The 21,085-nt window shown below is 39.8% G+C and overlaps 1 protein-coding gene across 1 annotated transcript in view; it reads left to right on the forward strand.

Moving 5' to 3' along the window:
- rev3l (REV3 like, DNA directed polymerase zeta catalytic subunit) overlaps window positions 1-21,085 on the forward strand; it is a 197,805-nt gene that overhangs the window by 62,241 nt on the left and 114,479 nt on the right. The window contains exons 7-9 of the mRNA XM_077219798.1: window positions 972-1,076; window positions 1,181-1,265; window positions 1,478-1,602. Coding sequence (XP_077075913.1) covers window positions 972-1,076; window positions 1,181-1,265; window positions 1,478-1,602 — 315 coding nt within the window. The remainder of the gene's footprint in view (window positions 1-971; window positions 1,077-1,180; window positions 1,266-1,477; window positions 1,603-21,085) is intronic.

Here is a 21,085-nt window from a genome sequence, read left to right on the forward strand (position 1 = left end):
CGGTACAACAACAACAGCAAAATATCAAAGACTACAACAACAACATACACCCACACTGACAAGCACTTATGTGAGGGGGTTAGATAGTCGCAACTTTAGTTTAAAAAAGCCGAAAGTAAATTTCGCATTCATAACCATTGCAATAAAATTATATTTTAAATATTTACCAAATTAGAAATAATTAATTGGAAAATATATAAAATAATTTATAAAATAATTTGATTAGTTTTCATATTTTTTTATTTCATAGTTTTCAAAAAAAAAGGCAAGATAGCATTTGTTACAGTGAATAAGACATAGCGGCCAACTGGAATAGCTTAACATATCTAGTGTCACGCAGAATACACACGTTTTTTTTGCATGCTACAAATGTACGATTCAGAAGATCTATCAGCTGGATTTTCCAAAGTTGCAAGGGTTGTGGAATTAAATGTTTATTAGATATACAAAAAAAGATGTATTGTTTGAATTAAATAGATGTGTATTTGCAGACAATATGAGGAATTATAACATTTGCCTTTCAAACACAGATTTGTTTATGTGTTTCTACTATTACTAATAGTAGAAAGGCAAATGCTATAATACTTTTTTCATGTACCGTTCACTTTCACGGTTCTGCCTAATATTCTGTAATATTCTAATCTATAAATCTAATTTTTTAGACAGAACTGTTAAACAAAAGTCCTTCCTACACATATCGTTGAAATGGAAACACTTATCCCAAAATGCAGAATATCGGCCAATACATCGGTTGATTAAAAGTATGGACCATCTTTACACCTGTATATAGCAGTGATCACTTTCACCCAAATGCTTGTTGTGCTATCATGTATTTTTTGTTTGTTGGGAAAAGCAACATGGCAAAATCAGACTCTGTTGGATTTGACTGTAAGCCTTAGTTGAGTCTTTCTGGAGTTGTGCTATTTGTGTGGTGAACTCATGACCATGCTTTTTTTTAATGTTGTTTCCAGATCAGATTGGTAGAAACCCTGGTCTCCAGGCCATCTGGGATGATGAGAAACAGCGACAACGGGAGAAAAGTGAAAGCTCTCTTATTGAAATGCCTGAATCACAAGGTGAGAAAAGCTATTGAGTGCAAAGAGCATTATTTTTGGGCAGCACCACTATTAATATTAATTTACCATGCTGCCCAACTCTGTTTCGATGGTTACTGTTTCAGATCGAGGCTTTGTAGAGTTTGCAGAGAGTGAAAGAATCTTCATGAAGAGGTTTAAGGAAATTCTCAGGGAAAATGCATTTGACGTGTGAGTGAAGTTTATCATAACTTTTTAATAAATGTTTTTCTTTCGAGTTTTGAGGGCCAAAAGAGATTTCAGTGGGATGTTATAATCACTACCCAGTGTCCTGACAGATGTGTCGAAATCCTTCAGAAGACCGGGGGGAGAAGGATGTTGGACGAATTGAATTGCGTCAAGTGCGTAGTAGAGAGTTGATGTTGATTTTACTTGTTTTGTAGGACTCAGACTGGGTCTGAAGTTGATTCTTTTCCTGAGCTCTCACTCTATCCTGCTGTGCTAAGCCCAGATGACTTGCCTTTCATACCTGCCAGCCAAGTGGATGTGCATCAAGATGCTATCAAAGGTAAGATGCACAGTCTTGAGAAAGTTAACATACAGATTTTGTGTTCAAACTTATTAGTGGTGCTTGCGAAGCAAAACATCACTATTATTATCTCACATGCTTATCAGCGTGCATCACTATGATCAAATGCTTAAAATTAGCAGTGCTTGGGAAGCAAAGCTTTTAAAGATGTGTTCTAAGATGGTTGTAATAAAAAATAAAAACTCTCACCAAGGGATTGGTTTGAATATTATAAACGTGTGTAAGGGTAAATAAATGATTTTCTGGATGTTAAGGTGTTGTCATGAGATGCCTTATTTTATTATGTTGGCTTTTAAAAGGATGTTAATCTCCTTTAGAAATATAATTTAATATGAAAGCAATTTGAAGCATTAAAACTGAGATTGGCTAAGTTAGAAATGTTTTTAGTCCAAACCTCTCTGAAACACTCGCACACGCAACCCCCCTTCACCCGGGTCCCACTCAACCAGCTCCGAGCGGGCCTCGAACCCGGGTCTCCGGCATGAGAGAGGTTTGGATGGCACAGCAACTACTAGCTGGCCTCCATTACACACACATAAAAATTCGTCCACCCTAAAGTGGAAACACTTTCATGAAGGCAAAAGTCTAACTCTGATTGGTTCTCTGGGAGCCTAGAGTGTGACGATTTGTAGAATATTTCCTATTATAAGTTGTGTGTCCTCTCACATCTATAATGGAAGATCAGATGATGTCCTGACTAAGAAGGGAATATCTGTGGCATATGCAGGTACTATTTTTCAAGCTTTGCTGAACTTTTGGATTCCCGAGTGATTTATTTTATTTTATTAGTTGTGTGTCCTCTCACATCTATAATGGAAGATCAGGTCCAAGTACCTGACTGACAAGGGAATATCTGCGGCATATGCAGGTAAACATTAAAGTACCGAATTATTGTAGCAACATTTACCCCGCCCCTAAAAAATGATGTTGAACAAAACAACTGGGATTGGTCACTTTACATGTCAGTCAGATGGCCTCTTCCTGACTGAGTGGCCGGTCCTTGGCCAATTGCAATGGTTTAAGAGCCCAGTATTACATGTGGAACTCTCGAAAACTTTAAGCACATTTTACTATTACAGCTCTCAAGGTTAACTAATCATGAAAAGTGTTGATTATAGCATTATATTTAGATTGTGGCATAAAAGGTTGCAGTGATGAGCATTGTAGCCGATCATAGACATGTTTAGTGCATGACTGCAGTGATTTCGTCATTACAACTCGATTCCTGCACTCACTTGAATGCTGTCATCATAACTAACACTGCAAACACAATGTAAATAAGAGATTTGTTGATTATAGCATGAGTTTTGGCAAGAGTCCAGAACTGATAAACTCACACTGTTTGATTGACAGCTCCAGCAATTGTAAAGGGAGCGTTCTTTGATCGCTTTCTATATATAATTTAATCACAGCTTAAATTACAGATGGTTTTCATCCTACTAAAAGAAACAGTGTTGAAGTTGACCGTTTAGTCTCTGGTTTGATTTACTGACACATAAACGGCGAAACACGATTTTGAGACAAAGAACATCTGACTGTACATGAATCGATACATAGCAGAAATAACTAGTCACTGGTGATTTTGGTTAAACATTTATTTATTTATTTATTTATATTTTTGAAACGAAAAGATTAAGGACAATTGGGCCTGGCTCAGTATAAACTGATTTTCAGCAGGTTCCTGCTCTGCAGAACATAAAACCACATACACAACAAAGCTTCACACACTAGACAGCTAGAGACAACAACAGACACACAAACCAAGATATTGGGCAACAGGAGGGGCTATAAAGCCATCTCAATGGTCACAGATATACCTGTCCACTAATGGCGAGCAAAAGTTATTTTAAACAGTCTTCTAGATGTGATAGTTCTGATGTGCTGTGGGATCTCATTCCAGATTTTTGTGAGCACATAAAAAAATATCTCTGTCCATAACAGTTTCTAAAAGCCGGTAAAGGCAAAAGTCCATTTATAAATGATCTCGTAGTGCGCTCAGACCTTGAGCTAAGTTTCGGAACCATTTCGGTTGGAGCAGTTACAGAGTGTCCATTTGAGATTTGATGAAACAGGTTCATCCCATGGCTTATTTTATAGTTCTGAAATGTCAAGGCATTACACAAAGATAGTGCAGTATAGTGGTGAGTCCGGCCTGGGAGCCTGACATGGATCTTATGAGCTCTATTATAAAGTCTTATTACTGGTTCAATAATCTCATTTGTTGTTAGTGACCAAACAGGTAAACAATACGACAAGAATGACAGAATGATGGCATGAAGATAGGTTTTTGAAACAGAAAACAACAAATATGGTCTAATTTTGCTATAAACATATAACTTTTGATTTAACTTTCTGGTTAGGGTTTGAACATGTTCTTGATAAGTAAGATGTGAGTCAAGGTAGACTCCCAAATACTTATATGCTGATACAATTGAAAGCGTTTGATTAGAAAAAGTGATAGGATTAGATATGGATAGTTGTCTTCTAGATGAATAAAAATACATGCATTGTGTTTTCTTGACATTAAGTGTTAAATGATTATCTTGAAACCAGTTCTGTAAATGCTGCAGATCCGTGTTAAGTTTGTGATTGATTGTGTCAATATTAGAACCAGAAAGAAAGATAACTGTGTCATCAGCATACAGCAAAGAACTAGAAAAATTCAAAACACTGGGAAGATCATTAATATACATAAGGAAAAGTAAAGGACCTAAAATACTGCCCTGTGGAACTCCCATAGAACACACTCGTGGCTGTGATGTTACTGTGCCAATTCTTACAGTCTGAGATCTGTCACTTAAATATGACGTAAACGCATCTATTGCGGAAGATGACAATGAAAAGAAAGAAGTTTGTTTAACAGAATTTGATGATTGACTGTATCGAAAGCTTTCTGAAAATCTATGTATATAGCTCCAGTAATCTGACTCTTGTTTAGAGACGCACGTATTTGCTCCATGAGAAGCAGCAAAGCCGACATAGTTGACCGCCATGCTGGCAATCACTGAGCAAGTTATTATTTTCAAGGTGATTAATTAGTTGATTATATAATATTTTTTCAAGCAATTCGGAAATTGTTGGAAGAATTGCAATTGGACGATAATTGGAAATATTAGTTGTATCATCAGATTTTAACATCGGGGTGTTCCGGGCCGTTTTCCACATGGCAGGAAATACTGATTGTCTAATACACAGGTTAACTAAATGATGAAGGAGTGGTATAAGAGTACTGGTATGAGTTTTAAGAAAAGTTATGTTTAAATTATATATATCACAAGCATGAGAAGCATTCAGAGAACACAAAATATTAGTTATATCATTTTGTACGATTTCAGTAAAAGAGAATTGCTGAGATAATGCTGGCACTGATTTGAGAAACAGAGGAATAGTAAATTTAGAGGATAATTCTTGTACAGATGCAATAAAATACTCATTAAAAAAATTAGCAATTTTATCATGATCAGTAAGAAGGGTACACTGTAAAAAAAGATTAGTTGACTCAACTTAACTAAGTCAAGTAATCTTGTTGCTTTGACTGATTTCCATTACACGAGAGTAGATGTTAAAACTTCATGCTGATTTGTACTCGGCTTTCGCCAAGATAATCACCAACTAAGACGTAGCTTTACAGTAACCTATGCTTCTCCATCCATTTACGCTTCTTTCCATCTAGTGACGTGAATCTTCTGTCTGGTGTTAATACAGTGTATTGCGCGTCAGCACACACAACGGCTGCAACCACAGTGCGGTCCCCCATAACAACCCTCTGGATTGAGCGGAGTAGGGAACATCTCTAGGGTCTTCAAGTGGGCACCTTCCGTCCTCAGTGTTTCGTCGACTAGCCCACGACACCTCAAGAGGGCTCGACAGTGACTCTGGCGTCCCAGAGTCACCCCCCTCCGTCCCCCACTCAACTCAGCCCAGCTTACTGACCTCTACTTCCCTCTTGCTGCTGAGACCTAACCACAATCTCACAATCTCTCCGCAACCCAACCATACGCGCCAACCCGTTTGACTAAGGCTGTCGAGCCCCACTGGTGCGTTAATATGCAGTTTCAGTGGCAACGGTTCCGTATGGCATACAACCTACCACAAAACACAATATCTGCCCAACCACCCGTCATTCACGCAATATACACAGGAACGTAATGACTGTAAATACTATACAACCTATACAAATAAACCAACAGTTGCTGCTGAGACCTAACCACAATCTCACCGCAACCCAACCATACGCGCCAACCCGTTTGACTAAGGCTGTCGAGCCCCAATGGTGCGTTAATATGCAGTTTCAGTGGCAACGGTTCCGTATGGCATACCACCTACCACAAAACACAATATCTGCCCAACCACCCGTCATTCACGCAATATATACAGGAACGTAATGACTGTAAATACTATACAACCTATACAAATAAACCAACAGTTGCTGCTGAGACCTAACCACAATCTCACAATCTCTCCGCAACCCAACCATACGCGCCAACCCGTTTGACTAAGGCTGTCGAGCCCCACTGGTGCGTTAATATGCAGTTTCAGTGGCAACGGTTCCGTATGGCATACCACCTACCGCAAAACACAATATCTGCCCAACCACCCGTCATTCACGCAATATACACAGGAACGTAATGACTGTAAATACTATACAACCTATACAAATAAACCAACAGACCTTTCAAGTTTTCAAGAATTCTACGAAACCGTAGCATGGCGGCCTGTACACAGCCAGCTAGAATCTTTCCGTCTCAACCACAGCCAGTTGCTGCTCCTTTCTGCTGCTTCAGATAAGTTCTTTACTGTACGACGCAACTCTTGGCCACTGAATCCGACGTCTCTGAGGAACCGGGTTGTAGAGTGTGCCACAAAACCACGACAACCCACTTCCACTGGATAAACCTGGACTCTCCATCCTCGCTGTTCTGCTTCAGTGGCCAGATGAGCATACCGCAGTTTCTTCCTCTCATATGCCTCATCTACCGCATCCTCCCATGGCACTGTTAACTCTATCAGTTGAACAATGCGTGCTGATCCAGACCACAAAACAATATCTGGCCGTAGGTTAGTGGTGGCAATCTCAGGTGGAAAAATAAGCCGTTGATCAAGATCAACCAGCATCTTCCAGTCCCTAGCAGCTTCCAGTTGTCCTGGGCGAGAATTGGTGTTAGCACCTTTTCTTGGTGGTTGCTCGCCTGGGCGGAGGAATATTGTCTTCTGCGTGTAATGTTTTGCTAGAACAGGCGGCAATTTATTGGTCATACTACGCTTGCCTTCCAATGCTAAAGCCAAACATCGCAATACTTGGTCATGGCGCCAAGTAAACCGACCCTGGCTAAGAGCCACCTTACATCCTGTCAAAATGTGCCTTAATGTGGCAGGTGATGAACACAAAGGACAAGATGGATCCTCTCCTACCCAGAGGTTTAGGTTCTGCGGTGATGGGAGAACATCATATGTTGACCTAATAAGGAAACTTATCCTACTCTCTTCCATTGACCAAAGGTCTTGCCAGCCCATTTTGCGTTGTTCCACACTCTCCCATCTCATCCACTCTCCCTGCTTGGCCTGGGAAATGGCCTTTATACATCTCATCCTCTCCTCCTGCTTTCGCACCTCGTTGACTACCAGCTTCCTCCTTTGGGCTGGGCCTGCCTTGTGCCATTTAGGAGGAGCTAAACTGAGCCCAAAACCCCCTCTTCCATGCTGTACCTGTCCCACGATATCCCCAATTTGAAGGTCAGCCTTTGCCTCTACTACAGATTTCTTTGCTGACCACTTTCTACCAGTTTTTACCACAGGGGCTGTCTCCCTTACACATTTGTCACGTGACTCTGCTAAAGTCATTTCCAGTCTGACCTTGGCACACTTAAACTCCTCCGTTAAAGCAGAGACTGGCAGCTGCAATACTCCTTTACTATAAAGTCCCACTCTGCTGAGGCAGCGTGGAACTCCCAACCATTTCCTGATGTATGAACTTATTAACGCTTCCAGCTTATCCACTGTTGTCAAAGAAACCTCATACACAGTCAGTGGCCACAGCAACCTTGGCAGTAGACCAAACTGAAAGCACCAGAGTTTCAGTTTGCCTGGTAGAGCACAGCTGTTTATGCTCTTCAACCCTTCCACTGCTTGTCGTCTAACTTCTCCCACTCGAACTGTGTCCTTTAGATCCCCATCGTACCATCTCCCTAGACTCTTCACTGGCTTCTGAGAAACTGTTGGTATTGCCTCACCATTAATGAAGAATATTTTATCTACTACCTTGCCTTTAATTATGGAGATGCTCCTTGATTTAGAGGGCTTAAATTGCATTCGTGCCCATTCAATATTATCTGTTAACTTCCCCAATAACCGATTAGTGCAGGCTACCGTTGTAGTCATGGTTGTCATGTCATCCATGTATGCTCTGATTGGTGGTAGTCGCATCCCAGAAGCCAAGCGCTCTCCTCCTACTACCCATTTTGATGCCCTAATGATTACTTCCATTGCCATGGTAAAAGCCAGTGGAGAAATGGTGCATCCTGCCATTATTCCAACCTCTAAGCATTGCCATGTAGTGCTGAATTCTGGAGTTGAGAAACTAAATTGCAAATCTCCAAAATAGGCTTTCACTAAATTGTTATCGACATCGGTACCCTGAAAAAATCAAATGATGCCCAAAGAAGCTCATGTGGCACTGAACCATATGCATTAGCCAAATCCAGGAATGTCACGTGGAGCTCCTTCCTCTCCTTTTTAGCTGATTGAATTCGTTGCCAGATAACACTGATGTGTTCTAAGCATCCTGAGAATCCTGGAATGCCCGCTTTTTGAACTGAAGTGTCAATGAAGCCATTCTTTAATAGGTAGGTTGACAATCTCTGAGCAATAATGCTGAAGAAAATCTTTCCTTCGACGTTTAATAGTGAAATAGGGCGAAACTGACTGATGCTTGTAGCATCTTTTTCTTTGGGTATAAAGACTCCCCCTGCTCTGCGCCATGCTCTAGGTACAACCTGCTTTTCCCAAGCCACTTTTATCAATTTCCACAGAATTCGTAGAACTCCTGAAGCACTCTTGTACACTCTGTACGGAACTCCATTAGGCCCTGGAGATGATGAAGCCCTTGCCTTTCTCACAACCTGCTCTATCTCTTTCCACTTAGGTGCACAGACCTCCATTTGGTATTCTGGTGGATTGACAGGTGGGATGTCTGACGGAATAGACATAGGCTTATGCCTTTTTGCATCTGTATATGTTTCCTCCAAATATCTCTCTAGCTCAACCCTAGATGCTTTTAAAGTGCCATTCTTCTCACTGGTGAATAACTTCTTTGCGAATTTGAATGGATCTTTATAGAAATTAGCCCTCGCACGCTCCTTCTTTTTGTAGCGTTTCCGTAGGCGCTCAGCTCTGCGTAATGTTGCAAGCTTATCTTTTATGGCCCTTTGTAAGAGATTGAGTCCCTCCTTCTGACTTTGTTCCGCTCTTTTCCATTGCTTCCTCAGCTGTCTCCTTTCTCTAACTAACCCTTCAATTTTCTGCTGCCGTCTAGACAATCCAGGAGTAGTTTGTACTTTTTCCTTCCTTTTTTCCACACCAAACCTCTCACTTCCATATGCGTAAATGATGTCCCCAAATTTATCCAGCTTCTTTTCAACTGTACCAGTTAATCTTTCTAATGCAAAGCATAGATCTGTGTTTACCGTGTCCCATGCAGTTTTCTCACAAGCTCTTGGCCATCTAACTCCAGGCCTATGCCCGTTGAGGTTCTTTTCTCTCTTATGCTGGTTAGTCTGACCGGGTTCACAAGAATCAATGTGTTCATCACTAACTGTGCAAACCCTCCTCTCCTCTATGACAGGGGTGCTGATATCCTGCGAACTGTGGTTTGCTTCCTGTCGCTGGATTTCATTCGACTGACTTGACTGACTTCGTAAGAAGTACTGATCAATGCGAGGCCCTTGTCCCTTCTCCCTCAAGCATTTCATTTTCCCTTGATGAATCTTCAAACCCCTGACCGTTGTCGCCTTGCTCCAGCCACAGACACAAGCTTGGAGTTCAATGGCTTTGCTAACTGCAGAACCTGAACTAGTCTTTTGTGAAGTACTTTCTATACTCATAACCGTTTCCATTCCAAAGTCGTTAACCATGTTGTCCACCATTGAGTCATCTTCCGCCCCTGCTCTCGCAGACTATAGGGGTATTTTCCTCTTTAATTTTTCAGAAGCCTTGGGCGGGTGTCTCCAGCATCCTGTAAACACAGAGCTGGATACTGCCGACAAGGGTAGCTAACCCTTACCAGCCCCATTGGGGTCTCTTTCCTCCTGTCAGCTGTCTCTCCAGGCTGTCACAAGGTCTTTCCCTTGTTGCCAGCAGCACTATTCACCGCAGTCACTGGACGTATCCAGATCTTCATGATTTCCATTACACGAGAGTCGATGTTAAAACTTCATGCTGATTTGTACTCGGCTTTCGCCAAGATAATCACCAACTAAGACGTAGCTTTACAGTAACCTATGCTTCTCCATCCATTTACGCTTCTTTCCATCTAGTGACGTGAATCTTCTGTCTGGTGTTAATACAGTGTATTGCGCGTCAGCACACACAACGGCTGCAACCACAGTGCGGTCCCCCATAACAACCCTCTGGATTGAGCGGAGTAGGGAACATGTCTAGGGTCTTCAAGTGGGCACCTTCCGTCCTCAGTGTTTCGTCGACTAGCCCACGACACCTCAAGAGGGCTCGACAGTGACTCTGGCGTCCCAGAGTCACCCCCCTCCGTCCCCCACTCAACTCAGCCCAGCTTACTGACCTCTACTTCCCTCTTGCTGCTGAGACCTAACCACAATCTCACAATCTCTCCGCAACCCAACCATACGCGCCAACCCGTTTGACTAAGGCTGTCGAGCCCCACTGGTGCGTTAATATCCAGTTTCAGTGGCAACGGTTCCGTATGGCATACCACCTACCACAAAACACAATATCTGCCCAACCACCCGTCATTCACACAATATACACAGGAACGTAATGACTGTAAATACTATACAACCTATACAAATAAACCAACAGTTGCTGCTGAGACCTAACCACAATCTCACCGCAACCCAACCATACGCGCCAACCCGTTTGACTAAGGCTGTCGAGCCCCACTGGTGCGTTAATATGCAGTTTCAGTGGCAACGGTTCCGTATGGCATACCACCTACCACAAAACACAATATCTGCCCAACCACCCGTCATTCACGCAATATATACAGGAACGTAATGACTGTAAATACTATACAACCTATACAAATAAACCAACAGTTGCTGCTGAGACCTAACCACAATCTCACAATCTCTCCGCAACCCAACCATACGCGCCAACCCGTTTGACTAAGGCTGTCGAGCCCCACTGGTGCGTTAATATGCAGTTTCAGTGGCAACGGTTCCGTATGGCATACCACCTACCGCAAAACACAATATCTGCCCAACCACCCGTCATTCACGCAATATACACAGGAACGTAATGACTGTAAATACTATACAACCTATACAAATAAACCAACAGACCTTTCAAGTTTTCAAGAATTTTACGAAACCGTAGCATGGCGGCCTGTACACAGCCAGCTAGAATCTTTCCGTCTCAACCACAGCCAGTTGCTGCTCCTTTCTGCTGCTTCAGATAAGTGAGTTAACTTGAGTCTGAGAAGAAGACTGAGTTAAGTTGAGTCAACTTATAGTGTCAAGTTTATTGCACTTCAAAACACGAGTTGACTCAACTTCCTGTATCAAGTAATGTGGACTGGAAAACATTAGTTAAGAGAACTAAAAAAAAGATGTTGGTTGAACTTATGTTGGTAAATGGACTGCATTTATATAGTGCCATTCAGCTCGTCGGGAGCAGCTGGGGTTAGGTGTCTTGCTCATGGACACCTCGACACTTGGTCAGGTGGAACCGGGGATTGAACAACCAACCTTCTGGTTTGTAGACTACCTACATGAACCACTGAGCCACTGCCGCTCAGATTTTATCAAGTTAGTTTCTACATGAGAATTGAGAATTGGCCAGTCAAACTTAACACTGACACTCTGGCGGCGCTAGCCAGCTGAATTAACAGCGCTCAAAGTCGACACTCAGAGGCTGTGTTCAAAATCATATCCTATACCCTCATTCACTATTCCCTACATTAGATCACTAATATAGTCCACTTGACTGAGTGAATAATTCAGTTAATTTTCAGTTAATTAAGTTAATTGAGACCCTGATAAACACCTGCTGTTAACAATCAGAATCACTGAAGGAGATAGGAACAAGAAGAACAGAAAAAAAGACGAAATCAAGATAAAAGACATTAAATCTTAGCAAAAGATCTCAGCAGATGAGGATTAAACATCTCCACAAACAGCAATACCAGCTACACTTATTACTAACCAGACTGACTTTATTTCTGTCAGACGTCTACAGAAGTTCTTATTAAAAGGTGACAGAGGTTTAGATGTCATTTTATTTTTATTTGATGTTACCATAATGGTGATCAGTGATTGCTTTAGTTGGGCTCTTGACACTTGACTTTTGAACATTAGTTGTTCTTTGGCTGTTGTAGCTGTGTCTTTAAAATACATCAGCTATGACACAAAGCTGAAGACAACAGGATGACAATGACTGTTTGTTAATAGTCACAATCATCATATTATGGCCTGATTTACTGATCTCATTTGCTGTCTAAAGTTGTTAAATGGTGATGTCTTGTAGTTTTGATTTTGTTGTCATTGTGATTTTCCACGCTAGATTGAGATCTAGCGTGGATTTGATGTAAAGAAAATAATGTTTTTAAAAAGGTTATACTCAGAACATTTTGAACTTCTTGATCAGCCAGACACACACAGGCATCTAATTGGTGTATGAATCTCAACAATGGTGACAATCATAAGTTTTATGCTGCAATGCATGTTGGGTACCAAAAAAAAAAACATGACTCCCAGCATGCATTGCAGCATGAATAAATTATGCAGCTGATTTGTCTGGTTATTTGCTTTAATTTTTACTTTTTGTTTTTATTTTTGCTTTTGGTTTTGTGTTGACTTTTAGTTGCGTATTTTGGGATGTTCAAATTTAATGTTATCTTTTTTGTTGATTGTCACCATTGTTGAGATTCATACACCAATTATTGATGCCTGTGTGTGTCTGGCTGATCAAGAAGTTCAAAATGTTCTGAGTATAACCTTTTTAAAATCATTATTATTTTCTTTACGTCAAATCCACGATAGATCTCAATCTGTAAAATCACAATGACAACAAAATCAAAACTACAAAACATCACCATTTAACAACTTTAGGCAGCAAATGAGATCAGTAAACCAGGCCATTACATGAAGATTGTGACTATTAACAAACAGTCATTGTCATCCTGTTGTCTTCATCTTTGTCCCATAGCCGATGGATTTTAAAGACACAGCTACAGCAGCCAAAGAACAACTAATGTTCAAAAGTCAAGGGTCAAGAGCCCAACTAAAGCAATCACTGATCACTATTATGGTAACATCAAATGAAAATAAAATGACATCTAAACCTCTGTCACCTTTTAATAAGAACTTCTGTAGACGTCTGACAGAAATAAAGTCAGTCTGGTTAGTAATAAGTGAAGCTGGTAATGCTGTTTGTGGAGATGTTTAATCCTCCTCTGCTGAGATCTTTTGCTAAGATTTAATGTCTTTTATCTTGATTTCGTCTTTTTTTCTGTTCTTCTTGTTCCTATCTCCTTCAGTGATTCTGATTGTTAACAGCAGGTGTTTATCAGGGTCTCAATTAACTTAATTAACTGAAAATTAACTGAATTATTCACTCAGTCAAGTGGACTATATTAGTGAACTAATGTAGGGAATAGTGAATGAGGGTATAGAATATGATTTTGAACACAGCCTCTGAGTGTCGACTTTGAGCGCTGTTAATTCAGCTGGCTAGCGCCGCCAGAGTGTCAGTGTTAAGTTTGACTGGCCAATTCTCAATTCTCATGTAGATTCTTTGTAGATATTAGCTTGCTTAAATTTTTGAAATCTAGTAATTTCTGTAAACTAACTTGATAAAATCTGAGCGGCAGTGGCTCAGTGGTTCATGTAGGTTGTCTACAAACCAGAAGGTTGGTTGTTCAATCCCCGGATCCACCTGACCAAGTGTCGAGGTGTCCATGAGCAAGACACCTAACCCCAGCTGCTCCCGACGAGCTGGATGGCACTATATAAATGCAGTCCATTTAACAACATAAGATCAACCACCATCTTTGTTTAAGTTCTCTTAACTAATTTTTTCCAGTCCACATTACTTGATACAGGAAGTTGAGTCAACTCGTGTTTTGAAGTGCAATAAACTTGACACTATAAGTTGACTCAACTTAACTCAGTCAAAGCAACAAGATTACTTGACTTAGTTAAGTTGAGTCAACTAATCTTTTTTTACAGTGTACCATTTATGGATTATTGTAAACTATTATTATTTTTACTTTTATTTTCACCAGTTATAGATTTCAATGTTCACCATAAATTTCTTGGGTTGGAAACTGTTCGACTAATTTGATTTTCATAATAAGACTGTTTTGCTTTGTATAATTCAAAATTACACTTATTTCTAAACTGTGAAAATAAGCTTAGCTTCAAGTGTTTTTAATAATCTGAAGGCTTTCAAGGAAGAGGCCTTCTTTTTTAGCAGCTGTAAAATATCAGGAGTTAACCAAGGTACTGTATTTTGTCTAATATGTATTTTACAGGTAGTTGTATATTTTTGCCATATTGTCTCCACTCTCCTATGGAAATTTGACAGAACATGATCTGGATTTTGTAAAAACATCTCGTTACTCCAATCAGTATCGGCAAATTCAGCATTAAACTGAGACCATTTGGAATTTGGTACTTTTCTGATGTAATTATTTTTATGACATTTTGGCTGTTTAAAACATTTCCTAATGACATATATGAGTGAGTGATCTGAAACTGCTGTGTTTATCACTCCTGATATGCCATACTTGGAAGGTTGATTAGTGAAAATAAGGTCCAAAATGTACCATGTACATATAAAGCGATCTGTAACAAAGCAATAGTGACACAGTAAAAAACATTTTCATCACATAAGTGTGTTTCACCGCATCTCTCTGCAAATCCAGCGTCAGAAGGAAGGTTATGCAGTGACTGTGTTTTTCCACAACCTGGCACTGCACAACATTTTGCACTCTTCAAATGCATGTTTATCGCCTAGGCCAGTGTTACCGCATGCGGCTCGCCAAGCTTTCATTTGTGGCTCGCATGGTGGTAAATAATACTGTGATAGGATCAAGCAGTCACTACAGATATTTCATAAAAACATTTAAAAAGAAGTAGGACTATAACATAACCCATTAAAAACTCAAAGTGTCAGCTCTATTTTAAAATAATTTTGATCGGATTGAAAGGGGTGGTTTATCGAGAGAACATGTTCACTTGATCGATTGAAAACCGAAACTGAAAGGACGCCGTCCGTCGCGGTGAACGCGCTGTTCTTCTGATGAATAAAGTGTCGTATAAACGAGTGTCACGTCGTTCTATAATTCTCCTTTCACTCAGTATCTGTGAAGTGAAGCAGGACAACGGCTCACCAGTCCTTGTTTCAGATTCTCATCCACAGACGACTGATTTTGGGCATTTTTACTGCCTGATCAATACAAACAGCACGGCATAACGGTTCATCATAGTCTCAAAATTATAACCAGAATTTAATATTTAGTTGGCTGTTTAAAATAAATAAAGAACCAATTTAGGAAAATGGTTATTACGCGACAACAGCGGGAAACTTTGTATATTTGTGCAGTGTGCGAATGTCAAAAAACCTATTCCAAATTTGAATCTTTTGACTTATAAACGTGCACATCACCCCGATCATGCATCATATCACGATGTTAAGCATTCATGTAAACTACAATACATTCAGATTAATCAATCACAATGCATTCAGACCGATTGAAACAAAAGTTGTGCATGTAACCATATCCAGTCCCTGCGGAGTTGCCAGTTATGGCGGTATTTCCAGCTCTTAAAGCCGCATGTGCTCTTGGATGATTAGATACATGAGGGGCTAATGTAGAAAAAAATAACTTAATGTCATTCTGGGATGAATCTATTCTGGAAATCCTGCTTTTTTGTCATTAAGGGAAATCATCTTTTCTCATTTACAAATTTGACTGGTAAATCATTAAAAAAATTGTATTTATTGCATTGCATATTGAAGTTTCAGGGGTGACATATTAATAAACAGACATGGTATTTATGACTGGATGTAGCTTTTTATGCTTTCCTGTAAAAATGGCTCTCCTACTGACTTTGTCCTATCAGTGCGGCTCTCATGAAAAAAATAGTGAAGAACACTGGCTTAGGCTATACTTGACGATAACACTGGATCAAGCAAATATGTTATTTACCTACTACTTGTAATGTGTGAATCAGTGGGCAGGGCTACAGTGGTGACGATGTAGAAGTAGGTGTTCTGCAGAGTTGATTTTTCACCTATGTATGATGCCATAAATAGGCACATTCCCAAACGAGTCGTTCTCTAGGCTTGGTTTCAATGAAAGCTGTTTTTGGACTAACAAGGAAGTTTTCAGTTCTGAAACTTACAGGATATTCTTATTGTATAATGACCTAAAAGCTCAAGGAAAATTTGATTTCTCAATTAGAGAAAATAGAGGAGAGTCTTCACTGTGCTGAATAAACAACTTTTGTGGGAAAACAGCTTATTTAGCAGAAAGTGGCGCCAGCCCCTGATTTGGTGGCAATGGGGGGCTGACAATAAAGCACTAAGCTTGAGTTGAGATGAAGATTTATTAAATTAACTTTAATTATTATCATAATGTCTAGCCTAAATATTAATTTTTAAAAGCAAAACCAGTGACAAATATATGTATATTAATGAGTGAGCGCTCCTCTGCAGCCACCTACTGGTTACAATGGTAATTTAATGTCTTTTTTATGTTTAAATAAGTGAGTTTTTCCTACATCTTGAAACTTTTAGTTTTATAAATGGGGACAATATTTCAAGGATTATCAAATACTGTTTTGGTCATCACATTAAAAATAAAATTTAAATATGATACTATTCGAGTTTTGAAGTGCTGAAAAAAGGTGTCAAGTACTTGAAAGCATTTGACTATTTCTGCCACAATACCATGGTTACAGTTAGTGTTACCACATTAAACCCATGGTGAATGTTGTTGATTTTGGACTGAAAGCCGCCTTGTTTCTCCTGGTTTCAACGTCAGCGATATTTGATATCTAAAATATCTGATTTATAACAAAGAACTCTAAATTTGAATGCTTCTCACTTCTTACTAATTTTATTAATTCTGTGGCAAATTCAATGGCTTTCTTCACAGGATCTCCCAGCACTGTGTAGTAACGGTGTCACGTGATCGAGATTGGCAGGCGGGAGTAGCTCACACTGCACTGACCAATTTTTGGTCCGAACTGATTAATGGTCCGTGGAAACCTGGCAATAGATTATAGTTCTATTTGGTCTATCTGGGTTTTATTTTAAATCGAGTTGTTGCACCACTTTGATTAACAAATCTGACATTATAATTCAAACCTGTTATTAAAACCTCCATTTAAACTGAATTTTCTATGCCATGAGGGATTCACCATTGTAATTAAACAACATTCCATTTCCTTCTTTATTGACCACCAAAAAACTCTCTCTCTGACATAAAGTAGCTCTTGCCGATAAATAAAATAAACTGTCTTTTATAAACTGCTATGTAGCTAAAACATTGCGCCAGGCTGTGCAGATTTCAAAAGCATGGAAATATATTTATAGTATCAAATAATGGAGTAATATGGTAGCATAACGTATGACAAAACAACCAAAATGAGAAAAAACAACTGGCATGATTCACGGAGTGACTGTCTCTTGACAGTGCTGCCCTGTCTTTTTGAGCGCCACCCCGTAGCCACCCAGCAGCCACGCGTGGAGCGGGCATGAGAAACGATAGGCAGCGGCAGCAATCCTCCTCACCATAGGCGACAATTTATCTTTCTGCCGGTGGGTGCCCAGTGCCCACACTCCATACTTTACCCCCCCCCCCCCCCCCCCAAAAAAAAACTGGTGGGGAAAGTATCGACCCTCACAAAAAGTGGTTGGGACATGTCCTACCTGGAAAAATACCAATGTTACCAACCAAACAAAAGCACATTCTTTCCATGAGTGTTGTCACGAGTCGCTGATATCTGATGATTAGTGGTGGTTCAGTAAATAAAATAATTCAATAAATACACAGTTTATTTTGCATTAAGTTCTCATTGTAAATATTAAATAATAAAATAACTTGAACTGGCTGACTAAAATCAACTTGAAAATGCTATCTCATGAAATAAATGTGAATCCGTAATTTCTTTACAATTTAAAGGTACACAGTGCTTTTTCGTCAGTCAATCGTGAAAGTCTAGTGGTTGAAAGCTTTTGGCTACATTAAATTCAGGAAAAGACCATTCTAGGAAAGAGCAAGTAAAGAGTTTGAGTACACGTAATATCTGAGCGAGAGCAGACAACAAACATGAGACTGTATATTTGAGAAAGTGCATCCAGTTTTGTGCGAGAGTGAAAGAAATCCGCCTGCGAGTTGAGAGATTTGTGCTCACGCATTACGCGCTCTCGACATTTGTCATTTAAATAACACCATAGAAACGGCTCAAATAAACTACAAAAACTTGAAGATAAAGGTGTCTGAAAGCTGCAATCGATTTTTTTATTGGTTTAAATCAATGGAGAATATCTTGTATCTCGTACGGGATTGGCGCCAATGATCCTCACATGTAACTTTAAAGTGCCCCTATTATGCTTTTTTAAAGATTCCTAATTTTGTTTTGAAGGTCTTCTACAACAGGTTTACATGCATCAAAGGGTCAAAAAACGCTTTCATTTTCTCATAATATTCATCGCACATCACATTTTTCAATGATTCTCAAACAACTCGATGCATGAATCAGTCTCTCTAAATCCCTCCTTTCCACAAGCCTACTCTGCTCTGATTGGCCAGACAGCCCAGTCTGTAGTGATTGGTCTACCGCTTACAGCGCCAAACGAAACGCCACATTACCATGACTAAATTTCAGCACCGGAGACTTCCTAAAGCCCAGCGATTATACAAACTGTAAAGACAGTAACAATAGAATAAATTGTACCATATCAATCCGAGCTAGTACGATGATGAAACATTGGAAGATCTAGTTGTTCAACGAGAACCTCCATTGCAAGGACGACTTGAGATGGACATTTCTCAGTGATGCACTACTCAGTATCTTGTACATTGAGATGTTGCAACTGTAATTCCTCACCTTCAGCACTAACAAGTGTATGTCCATCAACAAACCAATGTGTATATTTCTAATTTATTGCGCTGCACATATGGGAACTGCATCATTAACTGTATCAATAACAGTGCATACGTTAGCCGAGCACAAACGTGAATGACTGATGTAACATTAAAGTTTGCAAAACAAATCTTGCTCCATTCTTTATCATTACTCATAGTAAAAACAACAGACAATCTGCATTAATAGACACAGTTTTAGGTAATAGTGGCCCACAGCTGATTAGCAGAAGTATTTCAGTAAGACCGTAATAACGTGAGTAAGCCTGTTAGCCGGAGACCTACACAATATAAAACACAAACTACGTATTTTGAACACCCTGTAGAAAATATATACATCAACAATAAATCATAGTTACAGGTTGTGATTCTAAGGGACAAGTTGGTCCCAAAAAAGTCAGTACTGTCCCATCTTTAATGGATAAGAGTTTTGTAAATCCTCACAGAGATTTGAGAAGCAATCTCTTAAGGTTATACTCAAGGTCAGAAGTTTATACTGCTGTGCTGTTGTATCACTGAGGTAGTTTTAAACACTGACTCTTTACATCCTCATCCTTTGGAAGTGTTAACAAAGAGAATTTGCTTTTGCAAGGGCAGAAAACAGCGTATTCTCGACATGTACACAACACAGTGCTTGTGAACCGGGTCAAAGTAGACGTTGTTCGCGGGCGATCAATGAAGACCATAGGGAGGCATTATGCAGATGTGTCTGTCGCCTCTGGCTTGCTTAGTTGGGGACACTTAAAACAATATTATTGAAATGCCTGCATTGACACCATTGTATGAGAACTGAACTGAGCTAGACCATGACATCACTGTTTTCTCCAGAGCTGCTGTATAGATAAATGAACTTAATTAATAACTTTCTTTAAAACAGAAATTTACTTAAGATGGACTAGGACACAATTTTCTTCTAGAGCTACTGTAAAACCAAAAAATATTTTGTTGCATTAGTTTCCTGTTATCACTATAAAGCTGCTTTGAAACAATATGTATTGTAAAAAGCACTATATAAATAAAGGTGACTTGATGTGTTACCCAGTGACATGTAGCCATAACAAAGTGGGATTCGAATTACTGACGACTCGGTTCACTCTGAATTACGTACATGTGAGTAATATGGGCTGATTCAGTGAAGATCTTGTCTGGCTGATTCAGTGTATGATTGAGAGGATAAATCATGTGATTGACTGCCCATTCCTTTTGACTGATTCATTTAAATTATTCATGAGTTGACCGGCATGCTGCTCTATTAGGATTTTGTTTTTTGTATGCAATGAATCAGCGTTTGGTTTCTGTGGCGAGCAGGACAAGGCCGAGGGCCGTGAGAGAGTGGCGGTGGCGTGATTAGTGATGAGCGACACCTGCGCGACGCACCGGTCTCGTATCTCTCACGGAGGAGCGGAATCATAAAAAGGTGGAGCGACGACAGAGGAGATCGAGAGAGGAGCAGGCCTGAACCTGTGTTTTGTTTTACTGTATTTCTGTTCTGTGTAGCCGCCAGTCGTCCGCGAGGGGCTGCTGGCAGTTATTTTGTTTTTGTATTAGTTTTATTTTATAATTAAAATGTTTGAATGTTCGCCAATTCCCGTCTCTTTCCCTGAATGGTAAACATTGCTACAGGTTCTTTTATGGTTTTTGCGTGCAAGGCTTCAGCGAGGCTTCTGCCATCGCAAGACAACAGAGCTCTGATGATTCAACAGCAGTGCTTAAAGGGATAGTTCACCCAAAAATGAAAATTCTGTCAGTATTTACTCACCTTCATGTTGTTCCAACCCCGTAAGACCTTTGTTAATCTTCGGAACACGAATTAAGAATTTTTTTATGAAATCTGAGAGCTGGATCACTCCTCCATACTAGTCCATAGGCTTCTTGAGGGATTGAAACTTGCCGGCCTCGAAAAGTTATTAAAGACATCGTTAAAATAGTCCAATTGACTACAGTGGCTCAATATTAAGTTTATCAAGCGACGAGAATACTTTTTGTGCGCAAAAACAAACATAAATAACGACTTTATTTCAACTATTCATTTCCTTCTCTTTGGGCCTCTAGTCAGTTAAACTAGTGTAATTGCGTATAGCTACGTCACACGTCAGCTCACTATTGGCCGACGCTGGT

Source organism: Siphateles boraxobius, unplaced genomic scaffold, assembly GCF_051911475.1.
Source record: "Siphateles boraxobius isolate OS27281-9 unplaced genomic scaffold, OSU_SipBor_1 8, whole genome shotgun sequence".
Taxonomy (NCBI): domain Eukaryota; kingdom Metazoa; phylum Chordata; class Actinopteri; order Cypriniformes; family Leuciscidae; genus Siphateles; species Siphateles boraxobius.